The sequence below is a fragment of the Atractosteus spatula genome, chromosome 11, assembly GCF_055471065.1.
Source record: "Atractosteus spatula isolate fAtrSpa1 chromosome 11, fAtrSpa1.hap1, whole genome shotgun sequence".
Taxonomy (NCBI): Eukaryota; Metazoa; Chordata; class Actinopteri; order Semionotiformes; family Lepisosteidae; genus Atractosteus; species Atractosteus spatula.
In genome coordinates, this window is record NC_142716.1 from 40,033,995 (window position 1) to 40,052,917 (window position 18,923).

Here is an 18,923-nt window from a genome sequence, read left to right on the forward strand (position 1 = left end):
GCTAATATAGGAATATCCCAGCAGAAAATAAGGGATATTCCTGTAATGGTTCAAATTTTATTTAAATGTCAATTTAGGACAAGTGGTGTCAAAGGAAAACCTTCCTGAGATTCTCAGGTTAAAAAGCCTGTGGCAGGATTCTGATAGTATCTGCAGACCAAAACCAATTCAAATTTATTATTTATCTGATTAAGCATGCCACGTTTCAGTGCTGAAAACACCTTTCTTTGAAATATAATTTAAGAGAGAGCGGGCGTTTTATTTCTTTTAACCATATGAAACATATTAATTTTTATTTCAAAGTTGTTAAAGGCTTTTTTAGATATTTGTATAAGTATTCTAGAAAACACAAAATGTGAAGTTGAAGCAAAAGTATTTTATTCACAAAACACTTTTACCAGAATATTTCATGTTGAAACTCATATTGTATGAATTTCTTAAGTACAAGGCCTCTTCTTCATTCAGCTTCTTTACTCTGTTAAAAGCAAACAGAATTAAAGTAATTAACTCATAGTAAAGGTAAAAAAAGAGACAAAGTAAATACAAGTTCAAGAGGCTCCTCTCTCTCTGGTGGAGCAGTGGATACTCCAGAGTCCTCTCAAATTGCCAGGCTCCTTACCATGAGATTAAGCCCAGCAGCTATATGGAGAAACCTCATTTCTGCTTGGAGGATAGGGACGTAGATCCAGAAAACAGAGAAAACAGAGAGCTTCGTCCGAAAACTCAGCTCTCGCTTAACCACTAGGGTTCATACTGCATTACTGCAGCAGTTGCACCAATCGACTGTCATTCTCACAATCCTCTCTGTCCCTATGCTTGAAAAAGACCTTCAGGCACTCCTTCACCTGGGGCAGCTTTTCTCCCATTACCTGGAGAGAGCAATCCACTTTTCTGTGAGAGAGAGCCATGATCTCTCAGATTTAGAGTGCAAAATGTGCAGTTTTCTTTTTCTTTATGTGCATAATCATATTCTTCTGCAGAACAAACCTCCTTCTGCCTCATACTTTTGTAGCTCCCCAGCTCCCACCACACCTGAGGCATATTGTTTACAAATGAGAATGTGTTGAGTAGCCAATAGCCAAGTACAAACACATATACAGTATATAGCCTATTGTTAAAATTAGAGGAATATATATATACTGTATTATTTTTATTTACACAGAGTTTTAATTATTTGTAGTCCATTAATTTACCAGTGTTCCTTTGAAATGGTTTTGCTCTATTATTATCTGATACTGTATGCTCTTGAAAATATTTGGTACAGAGAAGAATCATTTAGAACTCACTCAGACTTAAAAGAAAGATCTCATTTCATTTTCAGTGTGACTTTTGTCTTCTAAAATGGTTATTTTTAAAACCTTGAACAACAAACAATCCATAAAAAAAGTATCTGCAAGTCCTTGGTATGTCCTTGAAAATATTTGGTACAGAGAAGAATCATTTAAAACTTTTGTCTTCTAAAAAGGTTATTTTAAAACCCTGAACAACAATCAATCCTAAAAAAAAGTTAAAGTGTCTGCAGGTTTCAAACTGTCATGCATTATTAATGATATCATAAGCAAAATATGGATTAATACTAAAATACATTACTTTTTTACAAAGGTCTCCTACTGTCTCTTACTCAACAGGCACAGATTTTTAAAAGTTTTATACTAGAAACTCTTAAAAGCTAAATTTAATGCAGCTGCATGGATACAAACTAGGGCACAGTTGCTGAGCTTTTACGTTTTACTATGTTGTGTAGCAACTGCCACAGACATGGAAAGTAAAAAAAAACATGATAACCAATTGATTTCTGGATAAATCTGTTTAAAATCCACTGTGATCTGATCATTCCATTAATGACCTAAAACTGGAACTAAAACTTGAGAATACTGTTCAGTATGTAGGACCAGTAAATCACATGAAAGCAAAAAAACGGGGCAAGAAAAACACTTTTTTTTCAGATTCATCACCTTTTCAGGGACACCTTTTTACCACATACAGTATGTCACAGCATACATTTTCTTTGTCACACTTTTAGACAGATTTAGTCTTAAAATATAACATTTTGAAAGCACCTTTTGGAACTATTTCAGAATGTCTAAAGAAATAAGCTAAATATGATTTAAAGGATATTTTGATTTACAGTTTAGACTCTGGAGCACTAAATATTAAAAAAATTAAGCTTTTATTAGATGTTTATTTTGTGTGTGAGGATTAATCATCACATTAAATTGATTAATGATTAATGATGATTAATGATGATGATTAATCAAATCATTTAAGTTATTTACTGTTTTATTTAATTTGTCATTTAAAATATCGTGGCTGTGTTATTAGTTCTGAAATGTGAAGAGCATATTTTAAAGTTCTATGCAGCTATCCATATTTTGTCCATCCATCTATTTATCTATTTTCTGACCGCTTTATCCAATACAGGGTCTTGGGGGAGCCGGAGCCTATCCTGGCAAGCAACAGGCACAAGGCAGGATGGACAAGATGCCATTGCATCAGTGGGCAGTCACACAGACACAAACACACACACACACACACACACACACACACACACACACTCTCAAGCCAGATCCAGTTGTCCCAGAAGCCAATTAACCTATCAGTATATCTTTGGAATGTAGGAGTAAACCAGAGCACCTGGAGGTAACCCATGCAAACATGGGGAGAACATTCAAACTCCACACAGGTAGTACTCCAGGAATTGAACGCAGTGCCCCAGCCCTGTGAGGCAGCAATGCTAACTATTGTGATACCATGCTGTCTTACATTTTAAAGAATAGCAGAAATCTTTAAAATGAAAAGAATGAAATCCACCTATAATTTCAGCTTACCTTGGAGCTCATATCACGGCTCTTGGCTCTCAGCTTGTTGACCTGGGACTCGGCAATATCGGCACGTTCATCAGCTTCTTCCAGCTCATGCTGAGCCTTCCTGAACTTGGAGAGATGAGCATTGGCTTGTTCCTCCTGAAATGGCAAAAAAAGTTTTTATATATAATGTTCTAATTTGTGAACGGAACATTTGTGTAGGAAAGCAACTAATCAAAGCTTGTTAAAACCATGTCTTACAGCTTCCTCAGCCTGTCTCTTGTAAGCCTTCACTTTCAGTTGCAGCTTGTCGACCAGATCCTGGAGTCGGTTCACATTCTTCCTGTCCTCTTCTGACTGTAGAGATGAAAACACAATCATTTTCAAAAGTGAATTACTGTACTGATATGTACCTTTATGTTAAAGAAGATCCAGTATATCGGTATGTTACCTGGTAGGTGAGCTCCTTGACTCTTCTCTCATATTTTCGAACGCCTTTAATGGCCTCAGCTCCACGCCTTTGTTCAGCTTCAAGTTCATTTTCCAGCTCACGCACCTACAAATCCAATCAAATGTGAAAACAAGTCTTTTCTCTGTATTTGTATAAAATGGACCCTGTTCATCCCACCCAGATTACCCTGGCCTCCAGCTTCTGAAGTTGTTTCTTTCCACCCTTCATTGCCAGCTGCTCAGCCTCATCCAGACGGTGCTGCAGGTCCTTCACTGTGACCTCCATGTTCTTCTTCATTCTCTCCAGGTGAGAGCTGGTGTCCTGCTCCTTCTTCAGCTCCTCTGCCATCATGGCAGCCTGAAATTTATTAACATCAATGACAAGGACTTTAGATATGTTCTTCTTTTCTTGAGTGAATAGTGGGGTTGGGCTCTGACTTCAAGTCTGGTTAGAGTCTGGTCAAGTCTGGTTTTGCTGAAAGCAAAAAATATTTAATTGATTTTTACGCAACTTGAAAATGACTATTTCTTATACATGAGGAAAGATTTCTACCCGACCTTTTTAAGTCCTGAATTAATTAGACCTCGCTAAGGTTCCAATAGTGTAATTTCTAGCAAAGACATCAAGAAACAATACCAGATGGATCCCACAATGCACTAAATTAGCTAATATATTTAAACTTGATGATGATAAAGATATTTTAGCACAAACGAGAAAACAAATGATAAGTTAGATATTTTAGTTGGAAAGTTTAAAGCTGTGAAAAATGTCACAACGGTATGGTAAAAAAATCATCATAATGAATATTTCACTGCTGGAATAAAAAAAATGTATTGAAGTAGAATATACTAGTTTTAATCATGGAGCATGTATCAGAGCAGGCAGTGTCAAAACTGGGATGGCCCACATGAGGGCAGTGAACAGATACCCCAGGACAAGAAATAAAAGGAATTATCTGCATTTTATTTTCATGAGGTTATTGGCTTCACCTGTTTGGAAGCCGGTTCCCCTGTTTAAAGGTCAGTAGATAGATGGTCTAATGGTGAAATGCTTTGTTATTAGCAGAAGGTTCCAGGTTTTATACTTCGTTTAGAAATATGAAGAGACCTCAAGAGGAAGACAAGCTTTTCATAAGAGGTAGGTGAGTACAGGGGAAGGTTTGCAAGAAGTTGCAGCCTCGGTTGTCGTAGTGTTTGCCCACTGGTATAGTAATGAAGGTATAAGAGTGGGTCTGACCAAACAGGGATGACTGGGTTGAGGTACTTTCCACTTACTTAAGATGGCAAAGGAGACAGGCATGCAAAGGGAGGGTCAAATTTGAGCTGAGAAGGTTATATTTACATCAGGGTTTTTCTGACATTCACCTAATCTGCACACAAAAAAAAAACGCACTTCCAAAGAAGAGGGATTTGTCATAAGTACATAATCAACAGTGTATTAATTACTGATTTGTATCCACTCTGTTTATAAAAAAGCAGTTCTTTCAGTATCTGCAGTTCTTTTATTTTAATGTACATGTAATATTTTCTTTTTACTTAGACTTTATGTGTTTTCACTAAAGTGCATCTTATAAACAAATAGATCATTATACTTTTTGTGGGCTATCATGTCCACCAGCCAAATATACAGTATACAGTATACTGTATAGTCAGATGAAGCTTGAAATGCTGAGGGTGACTCACATCAGTGATAGCTTTCTTGGCCTTCTCTTCGGCATTTCTTGCTTCCTGGATGGTGTCATCAACTTCACCTTGGAGCTGAACAATGTCGCTCTCAAGCTTCTTCTTTGTGTTGATCAAGCTAGTATTCTGAAATGACAACATTTTTAACTTACAGAAATATGAAAAGAAAGATGAAAGTTTAATAATTTGTAAGAAATGTGAGGTTTTTATTAACCTGGGAGTGCAGCAGCTGCACACGCTCGCTGGCATCAAGCAGTTCCTGCTCAGCTACTTTGCGGCCTCTCTCAGTCTGTTCCAGGGCAACCCTCAGTTCCTCAATCTCAGCCTGCATCAGGTTGTTCCTGCGCTCCACCATGGCAACCTGTTCCTTCATGTCCTCCTGTCCTCTAAGGGCATCATCCAGGTGCAGCTGGGCATCCTGATAAAAGCAAAACGCCATCATAACCATCAAATGATCCTTAAAAATAAAAGAGCATGAATGTTTATGGTTTAGGGTAAAATCTTCAGTACCTTGAGTTGTCCTTGGACATTCCTTAGTTGTTTCTGGGCTTCAGCAGCCTGGCGATTGGAATGGCTCAGCTGAATTTCCATCTCATTGAGATCTCCTTCCATCTTTTTCTTAATTCTTAGGGCATCATTTCTGCTCCTAATCTCTGAATCAAGAGCACTCTGCATGGTGTCCACAATCCTCTGGTTGTTTCTCTTCATTTGCTCCATTTCCTCATCCTTTTCTGCAATCTTTCTGTCCACTTCAGACTTGATTTGAGTCAATTCCAGCTGCACACGAAGGATCTTTGACTCTTCATGCTCCAGTGATGCCTGATGTAATAATAAAATTTGTAAATTCCTATTCTTTTGGACAAAAAATAGTGAATGAAATTAAATCTGATAATGTGGGGAGAAGCAAAGAGCTATAGCTCAGATTTATTTTCCTAGTCTGCTGTGCTTTGACAGTCTATGTAATGTTTTCTTCCATGTATTAACGTAGCACTTATACAAAATGAATATGAAATTAAATACTACATATTGTAGACAGAAAATGTTGATGTATACCCAAAAGACAATGAAGTACAATAATATCAGGTAATACACATTGAAGCAAATAGCACACCTTTTATATTGTATTTTTTTCAAATAGAACATGGAAAAACAGACCAGGAATATCAAATTATCATTTTAAATAATGTATTCTTACATTCTAAAAATACACTGAAAATCTAAGAATCTTACTTAAGAAAAGTTTTTAAAATATCCACCATTTTTTTATGTTTTGTGTTTAGTACCTCAGCTTCCTCCAGCGCAGTTTGAATTTCAGACTTCTCTGTCTCGGCCTGTTTCTTTGCTTTTTCCAACTCATGAATGGTCTTTCCAGTCTCACCAATCTGTTCAGAGAGATCTGAGATCTCCTCTATTTGGAAGATATATTACACAGAATGTAAATATTCTAAGGAGAGTAACATGTTTAATCTTTTAATCTTATAGTTCCATAGTCTTATAAACTCAACATTTTTCTCTTTTTGTACTTACGCTGCAAGTTCTTGTTCTCCCGTTTAAGGGTCTCAAGATGGTCCAGAGCCTCTTCATAGGAGTTCTTCATCTTGAAGAGCTCAGTGCTTAGAGAGCGAGCCTCTTTCTGTGCAGCTTCCAGCTCAGCCTGGCCTTCCTCAAACTTCTGCTTCCATTCTGCCAGAACCTGAAAAAAAAGAATTGCGGAAATATGAACTACAGTAGTATATCAGACACTTACTCATGAGGATTGAGGTGTCTTATTTTAAACTAATTTAACTGTTTTTGCACTTCTATATGAATTGCTTCTTCACCTTGTCAAAGTTCCTCTGCTTCTTGTCAAGGTTAGCAGCCTGGGAATTTGCTCTCTCCACATCAATCATGAGGTCCTCCACTTCACCCTGAAGTCTCTGCTTGGTCTTTTCCAGAGAGGCACACTTGGAGTTCACAGCCTCAATTTGTTCCTCAGCATCTTGGAGGCGCTGGGCAAGCTTTTTCCTATGGAAAGTGATCATGATCAGGGAAGGAATGGTATTTTGATAATACTAATCTTTATAAATTCAGTGAATGTCTCTTACTTGGCCTCTTCAAGCTCCTCAGTGCGCTGGATGGCATCAGTCTCGTATTTTGTCCTCCACTGAGCCACTTCACTGTTGGCCTTGGACATTGAGCGCTGCAGCTCTGCCTTGGCCTCCTGCTCCTCCTCATATTGCTCCCGGAGCAGGTCGCAGTCATGGCGAGCGGACTGGAGACCATGAGCCAGAGCATTCTTGGCCTAAAAAGGGAATGTATTGGCTAAAAATATACTTCCAAAAGAAAGGGATTACTGTCAGCTACTTTAATTTCACTGTATTTACAAATGTGTAATTGTTTCAGCTACATACCTACTTGATTCAGATGATGATTATAATTAAACTTGGAGAATCTGATATTGTTTTTCCTCACCACATTTTTTGGATTCATAATTTATTCTTCATTCTAATATACAAATCATTGTCCTATTTTAGAAAAAAAACTGTCTTTGATTCCAGACTTTTAATCCAGAGCTGCTCCATACTGTAGTTTGTAGCTGCAGTATGCTTGTTCATATTTTGCATCCTTTAACATCCTTCTCATTCTTTCCATCTTTCCATTTATTGATTTTTAAACCGTTTCATTGGAAAATATAATAAATGCTCTGTTACATTTTGTGTATTGTTGCAGTTTTTCAGCACCTGTTCTACATAGGGCATCATTCTAAACAAACATACATATAAGAATAAATATACTTAGAATAAATATACTTAATTCTTCTGTTAATGAAAAAGCAAAATTAGTAAGAATTGTTCTCATCATTTCCTTTACTACACTTGCCTGTGCTTGTCTTGCTGTGCCAGGCTGTCCCTGCTGCTGTCTGTTAACAGTTTGCTATGTGCTCATGCAGCTGCTTGACTGCTTGCCCATGTTATCTCCCTGCTCTTCATATAAAAGTGTGGCTGCATTACTACCTATAGCAGCAACACATTACATCAACTATTTCAAGCTGGAGCCAACGATGTATTTTTCTTATATCTGGAGTAGGACTACTGTGATACCTTCCTAAAATAGAAATTAACAGGAGCAAAGAATCTCATACTGTATATTATAAACACAACTTACTTTCACTTCCTCCTCCAGCTGCCTCTTCAGCTCCTCAGTTTGCTGAGTGAAGGCCTGTTTGCCTCTAGTGAGCTGGGAAACCAGAGCTTCTTTCTCTTCTAGCTGACGAGCAAGTTCACCTTAGGGAACAAAACAATAGTAAATGAAACTTTCATTGTTCTGTTTATGAAAATATGAAAAAATTAGTAACACTAAATAATATTTTACCATTTTCTGTCTGAAGCCTTGCTTTTTGTGCGCTAATGTCATTGACCTGGCGGACGTTTTCATCACTCTTAGTCTTCAGTTCACTGAGTTGGTCCTCCAGGGTACGGCACATCTTCTCCAGATTAGCCTGTCATTCAGATAAGAAAATCTTACAGTATACTGTAGTAAAAACAAAAATGTGTGTAATATGATTACATCAATAAAGGCCAGATTTGATTTTACCTTTGACTTGGAAACTGCTTCCATGTTGCTAGAGAGGTCATCAATTTCCATTTTGTACTCGCTCTTCTCCTTCTCCAGCTTCTGTTTGACTCTCTGCAGGTTGTCAATCTGCTCCCCTAATTCTGCCACACTGTCAGCCTGCTTCTTGCGGAGAGCTGCCGCTGTGGCTTCATGCTGCAGAGTGGCCTCTTCAAGGTCACGGCGGAGCTTCTGGAACTCAGCTTCACGTTTCTTGTTCATCTCAATCTGGGCAGAAGTTGCTCCTCCAGCTTCTTCAAGTCTTTCACTGATCTCCTCAAGTTCCCTGGAGAGGTCAGCCCTCTGCTTCTCAACCTTGGCCCGAGCAGCACGTTCAGCCTCAATTTCCTCTTCAAGCTCTTCAATACGAGCCTAGATGATTGTAGAAATGATGAAAGTATATAATATGTAGGCGATTATAGAAAATAATAGAAATACAGTTAACCCAAAATAAGTGTTAGGTTTGTCCCTGAAATACCTGTAGCTCCTTAATCTTCTTCTGCAGCTGGGCCCCCAGTGCTTGTTCATCTTCAATCTTGCTGAGGAACTGGCTTATTTCAAAGTCCTTCCTGTGAAGGAGAAAAAATATTCACATTATTATAGTAATTGTTACAGCATTTTCAAATGACATATATATTTGTATATTTAATACAATCTTACTTCTTGATCTTCTCCTCTGACTGTTGCTTGTCATTTTCCAGATCCATGACAGATTCTTGAGAGAGTTTCAGATCACCTTCCAGCTTTCTCTTGGCTCTCTCCAGGTCCATTCGGAGTTTCTTTTCTTGCTCCAGTGAACCTTCAAGCTAGAATATTTGACACATTATTATGTTTAGTTCAGGCTGTCTAAAAATAGAAGAAGTATGTGTTTGGATGTGTCACTTACATCATCCACTTGCTGTTCAAGCTTTGTCTTGGCTTTAGTCAGAGTGTTGACTTTGTCCTCCTCTGCCTGCAGATCATCAAGGGTCTGTTGATGAGCCTCTTGGAGAGCTTTCTTCTCCTTGGTTAGTTTGGCAATGCTTTCATCCTGAGTGGCCATCTCTTCAGTCAGGTTTTTAACCTGGAAGTATTCAATAAATCTTTAAGCATATCATTATACTGGCTTTTTAATGACTAGTTAGTTATTTTGGACATTTTAGAAGCAAACCTTATTTTCTGTGGCGTGTTTCTCCTTCTCCACTTTGGCCAAGGTGAGCTCTAAGTCATCAATGTCTTTCTTCAGCTCAGAGCACTCATCCTCCAGTTTCCTCTTCTTGGCTGTCAGCTCAGCATTACTTTCCTCTTCGTCCTCCAGTCTCTCTGTTATCTCTTTCACTTTGGCCTCAAGCTGGATCTTGTTTTTGATCAGCCCCTCACACCTTTCTTCAGCATCTGAGAGACTCTCCATTTCCTGTTGATAAATAATTGATTTTAGTTACTAAATCTAAAATTACATTTCAGAGTTGTACTTGTTAGATACAAAAATCATGTTTTCAGCAATGCTGCAGCTGTATGTTATAATTTAATATTGCAGAATAGACAGTTAGTGCTTACAGACTGCACTTGTAACTGCAGGTCATTCTTCTCCTGCAGCAGAGAAACCATTTTCTCCTCAAGTTCCTTTCTCTTGGCTTCTGCCTTTGTCAGGTCTTCCTTGCACTTGATAAACTCTTCCTTTATATTGGCCATCTCCTTCTCAGCCTCAGCGCTCTTCAGGAGAGGCTTGATCTTGAAGTACAGCTTCATCCATGGCCAGTGTTTCACATTCATGAATGAGCGGATGTTGTATTGGATGCTGTAAATCGACTCTCTGTATGAAGAAAATGAATATTTGTTGTGTTTTGTGATACAATACAGAATATTCCAAGAAGTCAGATGAATGTCAACTGTTTTGGCAGATTGGTAGTATAAACTAATAGTTCTGACTGTTTCTATTGCCTTTTTTTAATGTATGTTTAGGTTTGGCTTTTTCAGTTGAAATTAAAACATTTCCTGTGGTTAAATAATCATTTAGCACCTGCAAGAAATATGTTTGATAAATTAAGTCATCACTTAAACACCACCTTTAATGTTTATATCAGAAGTTTTTTTCTGGGCATAATTTATTTTATGAGTAGTTACGTTAATTGAAGTTAAAAGCTTGTTAAACTTAATTTGCCATTAAGTGGCACTTTTCAGAATTCTTTCATCTATTGTCAGAAAACTGTTCCTTACAAGGGCTGCTGCTCTTGAAGGCTGCTCAGGATGGAAAACTGTTCTAATGTTTCTCAGCCCAAGTTTCTTACCTTCTTTCCATCATCTTTTTGAACTCCACTCTCATGACGAAGCCACGGCACAAAGCCTGAGTGATGGTGATGAGGGCAGCCAGTTTCTCATCTCTCATCTCCTCCAGGGTACCCAGCAGGCCAGCTTTGAAGAATACCTGAAATTGAGGGGAAAGATTTAAGCATTTTGTAATCTATAAAATATGCTGTAAATACAGTATACATTTTATTAGGATATTTCTCAAGCCCTACATGATTTGTTGGAAGTCCCTAATTATAGGCAAGATTTGTGTTGGTAGGGTATAAGTCTTACTGACATTCTTTAATGATTTTTAGTTCTCTTTACATATGGAAAGAGTAATTGTAAGATTACAATTTGTAGGAGCCCAAATCCGAAAAGGCAACAGTGATAAACACAAACAGTGCTTGTACTGCAGGTAGATTTAAATAGAAATTTTAACTTGATATCAGAAGGTAAATGACTTTTATTCAATACCCATATGAGACTTGTTTAAGAACTTTTATCTCAATGAAATATATACACAGTACTTTTAATTAGAATATTTCTGTACATGATGTGAGTCACCCATAAATCTCAATCGCTGCATGAGTTGTTGGAGCCCCCTAACTGTTATAGCCCAGGTGTGTGTTGGTGTTAGCCTTATTGACTTTGATTTTCTCATTTTTATTTCTTTAAAATTTATACATCTACAGTATGTATTCAAGCTTAAACATGTAGCAAATTTGGCTATGTGACAGAGTGAAAAAAGTCAAGTATTGTTCTTACCATATGTACTGTATATAACAAATGTGCAATTGCTTCGCATTAAAATACTTGTCAACTTTGACAAAACATTTCAGGCTTATTTTGCACGTTAGTGTTATTTCCTTTCATTATTTATGCTGCTGAAGTCCTACCTTGGTGTGCCCAAATTTATACTGAGTGTGGTCAACATCAATTGATCCCAAGAGCTTCTCTGAAGCTTTCTTGCTGTCAATGAACTGACCCTCTGGGATGGCGCTGGCATTCAGAACTTTGTATCTTTCAGAAACGTAGAGAAAAGAATAGTGTTGAAATTCTTCTTCCTTCCTAGGTATTTGTGTATCCATTAATCTCTAAGAATTAAATGTAAACATTTCTAAGTTAATTATGCTTTAATTTTTATGGTACCTTTGCTTGAAGTCTCCATACAGAATTCTGCTTGGGAATCCTTTTCTACAAATTCTGATACCTTCCAGCACACCATTACACCTCAGCTGGTGGATAACCAGGAAGTTCTCCATAAGACCTAAAAAAAGAATGAGATATAGTTGTTTTTAAACAGATGCTACATCTTCTGAAAAAAGAAAATACCACCATATCTGGATGTAAATTACAAAAGATCTAAACATTCTGTGCTCATTACCTGGAGTCTTTGATTCATTGGGAATAAGGCAGCGCACAAAGTGAGGATGGGTGCTCCTCAAGTTGGACATGAGCTTGCCCAGGTTCTCCTGTGGAGTTTAAAGTGCACTGTTTGATTATATACTTTAGCATTTACTGTATATTAAGAGCTTCTGAAGGAGAAATGAAGATGTTTTAATCTCTCTGCTGATCTTAATTAATCTTAATTTAATGTTTATGTAATTACAACATGCATTCCCTAGAGGATATTAAATGTAGTTATTTTTTAAAGAGGAGAAAGCTTTCAAAAAGTCCATTTTTAAAGTTGAAACCTAATTAGATGTAATTTGAGCCAAATTTGTTTTTCTGGAATAATTATAACCTACCCTGAAGAGAGCAGAGACAGTCTGGAAAGAACCACCCTTCTTCTTGCCTCCCTTCTTTCCACCACCAGCGTCTGTAAAAATAATAGAAAAGAAAAATGATCGGGCTCCAAAAAAAAAATTATTTTTAAGGAACCAAAACTACAAAATCAGTACAGTATTTAGTAAAAATAATAAAAACTAATACTCAACCGTCACCAGCGGAAAAGCTGGCATACAGCAAGGCCAGCAGTTTCATGGAGGATTTCTGGTACAGCTGCACAACAGACTCATTCAGGGGGTCCTTGTTCTTGTCCAGCCAGCCAGTGATGTTGTAGTCCACTGTGCCTGCATAGTGCACCAGGGAGAAGTGGGCCTCAGCCTTGCCTTTGGCAGGTTTGGGCTTCTGGAAGCAGTTGGACTTGCCCAGATGCTGGTCATAGAGCTTGTTCTTGAAGGTTGTGTCTGAGGCCTTGGGGAACATGCACTCCTCTTCAAGGATGGAGAAGATTCCCATTGGCTGTTCAGACAAATTATTTCAGATGATATGGATAACAAAACTCAGTCCATATGATCAAATATGGATATACAGTATAGATAGCAAAACTCAGTATCATTTGAATAAATTGCATCAATAATCATACAAACCTTCTCAATGAGTTCAATGCAGGCAGCCAAGTCCATACCAAAGTCAATGAACTCCCAGTCAATTCCCTCTTTCTTGTACTCTTCTTGTTCCAGTACAAACATGTGGTGATTGAAGAACTGTTGCAGCTTCTCATTGGTGAAGTTGATGCACAGCTGTTCCAAGCTGTTAAACTGTAGGAAAGGGAAATACAAAGTGTTTAAAATATAGTATTACAAGTATTACAATAGGAATAGTGTATTTATTTTCATGTTTTTCAAATGTATTTCTTCCATATAGAAATAGTATAAAGGAGAGCAGCCAGATAGATTTCTGGTCTGAAAAGATTACTTACAAAGTTCCATTAAGAAAGCTGGATTGTGAATGCCTGGAACAGAAAGGGTTATGCACAACATTTTATTCAGTTTAATTTATATTTAAAATCATGAAAGCCACTAGGCATATCAGTTGTTCTATAAGTGCAGTGTCTTAATGATCAACAATGACAAAATAATTTCAGAATGCAAAGGGAAATTAAATTTGCAGTAAAACACAAACAAGAAAATAAGAGACACAGAGAGTACCTGGTGTCTTGAAAAAATACCATACACAAATTGTTGAAGCTGACAGTGTGGATTTTCTTTAAAGAAATGTATTTCCTTGCTTTTAAATCCTCTGTCTCTCTTTGTATTCTTATCTCTAGTCTTCCCTTTCAGCTTGCACAAATGCATGCATAAACACATATTATACACTGTATTGAAATCATTACTTACATTAAAGATTTCGAACCCTGCAATATCCAGGACACCAATGAAGAACTGTCTTGCCTGCTTAGTGTCCAACATCTGGTTAATGCGGACAACCATCCACAAGAACATCTTCTCATAGATAGACTTAGCCAGGGCACCAACTGAATTGTTGACCTAATAAAGGATTCACAAATCAACAAATTATTTTATTAGATAAAGAACAACTTTCATTTCTTGAAAATCAATCTGACAATGTGTTTAGAAGTAAACATCATACCTGCTGAACAGTCTGTCCCTTAGTCACAAACTCATTTCCCACTTTCACTCTAGGGTAGCACAGGGCTTTGAGCAGGTCTGCCGAGTTCAAGCCCGTGAGATAACCAACTTTGTCAGCCACTGAAAACCAAAAAATGCATTCATTATAGTCACAGCATATAAAAATATAGTTATACTCAAAACACAGACTTCTGTTATCCATTATTATTCTGTTATCTCTATTTTACATGCCTCATTGTAGAATACACAATGAATCGTACAGTATAGCGTGGAGACTACATAAATTGACCAGGGTGTTTCACTCAATCGATGTGACCAGGACACAGAGGACACACAAAAAACCTGGACTGACTATGTACTGGCTGCTGCTTAAGATGACATCTAGCCTTTGTATTAGCACTTATTGCAATGAGAGGTGTACCAAAAAGATTAAAATTGTTTGATGTCAACCAGTTTATCACCTCACATCATTTGCTTTACTGCACCACACACCTTTAATATAACACAAGAATAAGAGCTCATATAAAATCTAAGACTATTTGACTATACAGTACATCTGACTAATTAATTAAGGATTCAATTATTAAATGAGCATATTTATTCATTTCTTGTATAGTATAATGTAAGTTTATCTGACTGGAGCATTAAGAATGGAGGGGGTAGAATAAGTATAAATTTTACCCTCAGTGCCATCAGGCTCGGCCTGCTCCTCTCGTTGCTTCTGCTTGAATTTCATGTTGCCATGGTGCATCACAGCTCCTGTCAGCTTGTAGATGCCAACTTTCTCCTCAGGACTGAACCCCAGAATATCAATGGCAGTCTGTATGATTAAGTGTAAACATGTTCCATTTTGAAATACAAATAAATGCTACATCCAGAATCTTATTGTTCATATAGTTTGAACTTACATCTGTGGCAACCAGCTCCTCCTTGTCATCAATGCTGGCCACAGTGATCTGACCCATGCTGATCATGGGGAAGTCATAGGGGTTGGTGGTGATAAGGAGCATTTCTGTAAGAGAAAAAAGAAACAAAAACATAGTCTAAATACAGTGCACTAATTAATGTTATATTGAAGTGATCACTGGAAAAGTATTACAATTGTCAGTTTTCACCCACCTATGAGCTCTGGTTTGTGGTTGGTCATTATCTGGTAAAAGATGTGGTAGCTCCTTTCATCTGACAACTGGAATGTTACTCTGGACTTCTCCAGCAAATCTGTGAAATAATAGAAGTAAAAATATATATTTTAAAATTCTGAAGAGATATGGGAGTAAGATAAATGTTTGTGAACTGCTGAGAATTAAAATAACTCACAAGTCTCTATGTCAGCAGAGGCCAGTTTTCCTGAGGTTCCAAAATGAATTCTGATGAATTTACCCTATTGATTATGCAAATAATACATATTAGAAAACTACAGTAAAATATTTGACAAATGAACTGGTACTGTGTGAGACTAATAGAAGACTAACTCACAAAGCGAGAGGAGTTGTCATTCCTCACTGTCTTGGCATTTCCAAAAGCCTCCAGCAGAGGGTTGGCTGAAATGATTTGATCCTCCAGAGTTCCCTGCAAAGTACATGGGATCATCACTCACTGTGTTACGACAAGATCTCTTCAGCTGTTCATGATCCATTAGCAGTGCTGTCTAACCTGCATTTTGCCAGTTTGCTCTTTCTTCTTGTCACCAATTGCTGCGATTGTGGCAAAGTACTGGATGACACGTTTCGTGTTCACAGTCTTTCCGGCACCGGATTCTCCACTGAGGATAAATAGAGGTTTATTTAAAATAGAAGTAATGGAAAAGTAATGCCATATTTTAAAATATATTATAGAAATACTTACGTGATGAGAATGGACTGGTTTTCCCTATCTGGAAAGAAAATATTTTCATTGATTAATTGGATCATAAAGTTTGAATAAAGTGTTTTAACAAGTACTGTAAATCTATATAGATAACTGTAAGACATAGGTATTTACGTACCTGTGAGCATGTTCTGATAGGCGTTATCAGAGACAGAGAAGATGTGTGGCGGAGCCTCCATGCGCTTTTTGCCTCTGTAGGCTGCCACCACCTCAGGGTTGTACACTGGGAGCCACTTGTAGGGGTTCACAGTAGCACAGAACAGCCCAGAGTAGGTCTGGAAGAATGATATTCATGTATTTGAAATTAATATTTAAAAGTCTTAATGATTTTTTTTTAGTCAATTGAAATTGAATTGGTTTGTCTTGGCTTCAGTGAAACACTTACATAAATCATCCATGCTGCGTAACGCTCTTTGAGGTTATACAGCACAGAGGCTTCATTGAGGTGAGTCATCATGGCCATGTCCTCCATTTTATCGAATTTGGGAGGATTCATGGGGAAGATTTCATCCTCTTTTACTGTTAAAGTCTAAAAAATCAGAAGTTTATTCATAATTAATGGAGTAGATGAAGTAAATACCTTGAAATTTCCTTTACTCTTAGTAAATACTACCTACCTGCCCACCCTCAGTTTTGACGGTGGCTTTGCCCCCTTCCTTACTCTGGAGGACGCCTTTGACGTACAGCTCCTTGGGTTCACATACAAACACGGCGGTTTTGGCATCAAAGGGTCTGTTTTGTGCCTCAATTCTCTCCCTCTCTGGCTTCCGGAGGTATATGGCGGCTGGGCCAAATACAGCCATCTCCGCGTCGGTACTCATGGTGGCGGCTTACTGTGGTACAAAACAAGAAGGTGCAGGAATTAAGTTTGTAGATTCCTTGTAGGAGCTGTAAGATTCATAGGATAGCTTCTGATTGACCTCATTTTGAAGAATCACAGATTGGATTGTGATTTATATACTGATAGGTATTGAAACTGCAATAGATGTTGTGGTTTATTTCAATGCATCACTCTATATATTCTGTAAAGTACTGTATTATTAGGATAAAATATTTTTATAACATGTAAATAAGTTCATTGTCTTTTACATTGTGAAGAATATACCAAGAGTTTTTTTTTTATTTTCCCTTTTTAAAAAAACAATTTCTTTCTCCAAACATATTTAGCTACTGTATCTATCACCCATTTCTTATTCTCCACCCACTGACAAGCTGCTATTGGTTGACGGAGTGATGCTTCTTTTTTGGTCAAACTCACAATTACCTACAGTACCAAGCCAGTGGGTCACAGCTGCACAATAAGATGAGCATATAAAGTATACTGTATGTGTTATGCAAGGATAGCAATCTCAATTAACCTTGGTAATGCTGTTAAGTGAATGCTGGTCACAACGGATTACATACAGTAGCATTGTCTGAACTATATTGCTCAAGACCCTCACTAAACAAGCCAAAGGCAAGCTACCCATCTGAGTATTAATATTCTTTTTCACCCTCACTTCTCAGCTGTTGTCATTTTTAATTAAAATAGTTTCTGTTTCTTTGCTCATTCATTTCATTGAACTCATTGTTCATTTTTCCCTTTTGAAAGAGCTGACTGATCTTACTACCCCAGAAATGTGAAGTTTTTGAATGTATTACTTTTGTTCCTGATTATTTGCTAAAAATTAATACAATCAGCATATATAAATTTCAGTGTACATAAAATGTTTTATACTCTTAAAATTAGTAAAAAGTAAAAAGGAAATAATACATCATGTTTGATTATCATCAAATGTTGTATATGACCAGTTTGTTCTGAATATACTGTATGCTCAAGAGCCACATTCACCATCACTGCTGCTGCAGAACAACAATAAAAAGATCAGTATGAATCTCGGTCTTCCTTGAATTTGCTGAGGTAGTTCTGGAGTGGAACATCTGGAGGAGCACATATTGTGAGTGTAAGCCAGAGCACTTTGTAAAGTTTTGCTAACATAGGTAAGTACTACTTTACATTTGGCCCTTCACAATAATGCATTCATTTATTTTTATAAATCACTCAAATTTAGCCTGAGAATAACTTCATGTGACACTGATATGATATATAAAGATAAAAAGAAATTAACACATGCTGTAATGTGTGTAGTTACCTTGTAATACAATAAAAAGTGACCTTAACAATCTTTTTTGTATTAACCTGCTCTCTTACCTTGTTTGACAGCAAGCACAGGAAAATGGCTTTAGTACTCCGCACTGCAAAAAAATAAATCAAAATAAACATTTTATTGTCCGTGTGTTTGTTAGTATTTTTGAATCTTCTATAAAAATTCTCTTCATCTAGACTCTGCCATCCATGGCCTTATGTTCATCATAGTAAAGAACAGAAGTATGAGAGAGTTGTCTTGGCCTTTAAAATGTCTATAATATAGACATATAAAATATAATATATTTTCTGAAAACATCTGGTTATGTAATTTTTTAAAATATACAGTAGTTTCTCATCCAGTAATGTACTGTTCATTTATTGCCAATAATGTAGAAACTGAAGCAGCTTACCACTGGTTGGAACGTCACAGGCTTCTCAGTGCTCAGGGTGGTGCACTGGAGCTGCTTTTATTGAGATCATTTTGCCAGACCAGCAAAAGGTTCTGCTGTATTTGGTCATGTAACTGTGATCCAGCCTCTCATCAGGAATGCATTATCGTTTGTACCCATCATTTAAATTTGGATCATGTTTTTCAAGTGGTAATAATGATAGTCCAGTATATAAATGTTGTAACACACCCAGGCCTTGCAAAATGTGTATTCCAAGGGTTATTTTATATATCATTTGGTTTTCCTCTGCATTCAACAAGTTGTGCATTTTGCTGCATAGCCTAATGAATTTATTTACATTAAACCCTAT

The 18,923-nt window shown here is 37.2% G+C and overlaps 1 protein-coding gene across 1 annotated transcript; it reads right to left on the reverse strand.

Moving 5' to 3' along the window:
- Window positions 1–361: 361 nt before the first annotated feature.
- On the reverse strand, window positions 362–18,621 carry LOC148824044 (myosin heavy chain, fast skeletal muscle-like). The gene is made up of 41 exons (XM_088927577.1): window positions 18,575–18,621; window positions 18,228–18,271; window positions 16,654–16,869; window positions 16,422–16,565; window positions 16,155–16,311; window positions 16,016–16,043; window positions 15,824–15,932; window positions 15,647–15,739; window positions 15,488–15,551; window positions 15,290–15,388; window positions 15,079–15,182; window positions 14,852–14,990; window positions 14,172–14,290; window positions 13,919–14,068; window positions 13,169–13,339; window positions 12,734–13,040; window positions 12,545–12,615; window positions 12,181–12,268; window positions 11,946–12,063; window positions 11,693–11,816; window positions 10,796–10,932; window positions 10,065–10,320; window positions 9,679–9,921; window positions 9,415–9,591; window positions 9,189–9,334; window positions 9,007–9,097; window positions 8,511–8,900; window positions 8,289–8,415; window positions 8,082–8,200; window positions 7,022–7,218; window positions 6,758–6,941; window positions 6,465–6,630; window positions 6,221–6,345; window positions 5,448–5,756; window positions 5,152–5,355; window positions 4,938–5,063; window positions 3,442–3,612; window positions 3,256–3,360; window positions 3,066–3,161; window positions 2,829–2,963; window positions 362–475 (listed from the first exon to the last, which is right to left on the reverse strand). The coding sequence occupies exons 3-41, from the start codon at window positions 16,855–16,857 to the stop codon at window positions 458–460; spliced, it is 5,811 nt and encodes a 1,936-aa protein (XP_088783703.1). The 5' UTR covers window positions 16,858–16,869; window positions 18,228–18,271; window positions 18,575–18,621; the 3' UTR covers window positions 362–457.
- Window positions 18,622–18,923: the final 302 nt, after the last annotated feature.

What these genes read in the sequence shown, in the direction of transcription:
- LOC148824044 (XM_088927577.1), bottom strand. Translation starts at nt 16,857, where the DNA reads ATGAGTACCGACGCGGAGATGGCTGTATTTGGCCCAGCCGCCATATAC. An exon ending in CAATGAATCAAAGACTCCAG is followed by an intron (nt 12,064 to 12,180) that starts GTAATGAGCACA and finishes TTCTTTTTTTAG; the next exon opens with GTCTTATGGAGAACTTCCTG. An exon ending in AGCAGAGGAACTTTGACAAG is followed by an intron (nt 6,631 to 6,757) that starts GTGAAGAAGCAA and finishes CTTTTTTTTCAG; the next exon opens with GTTCTGGCAGAATGGAAGCA.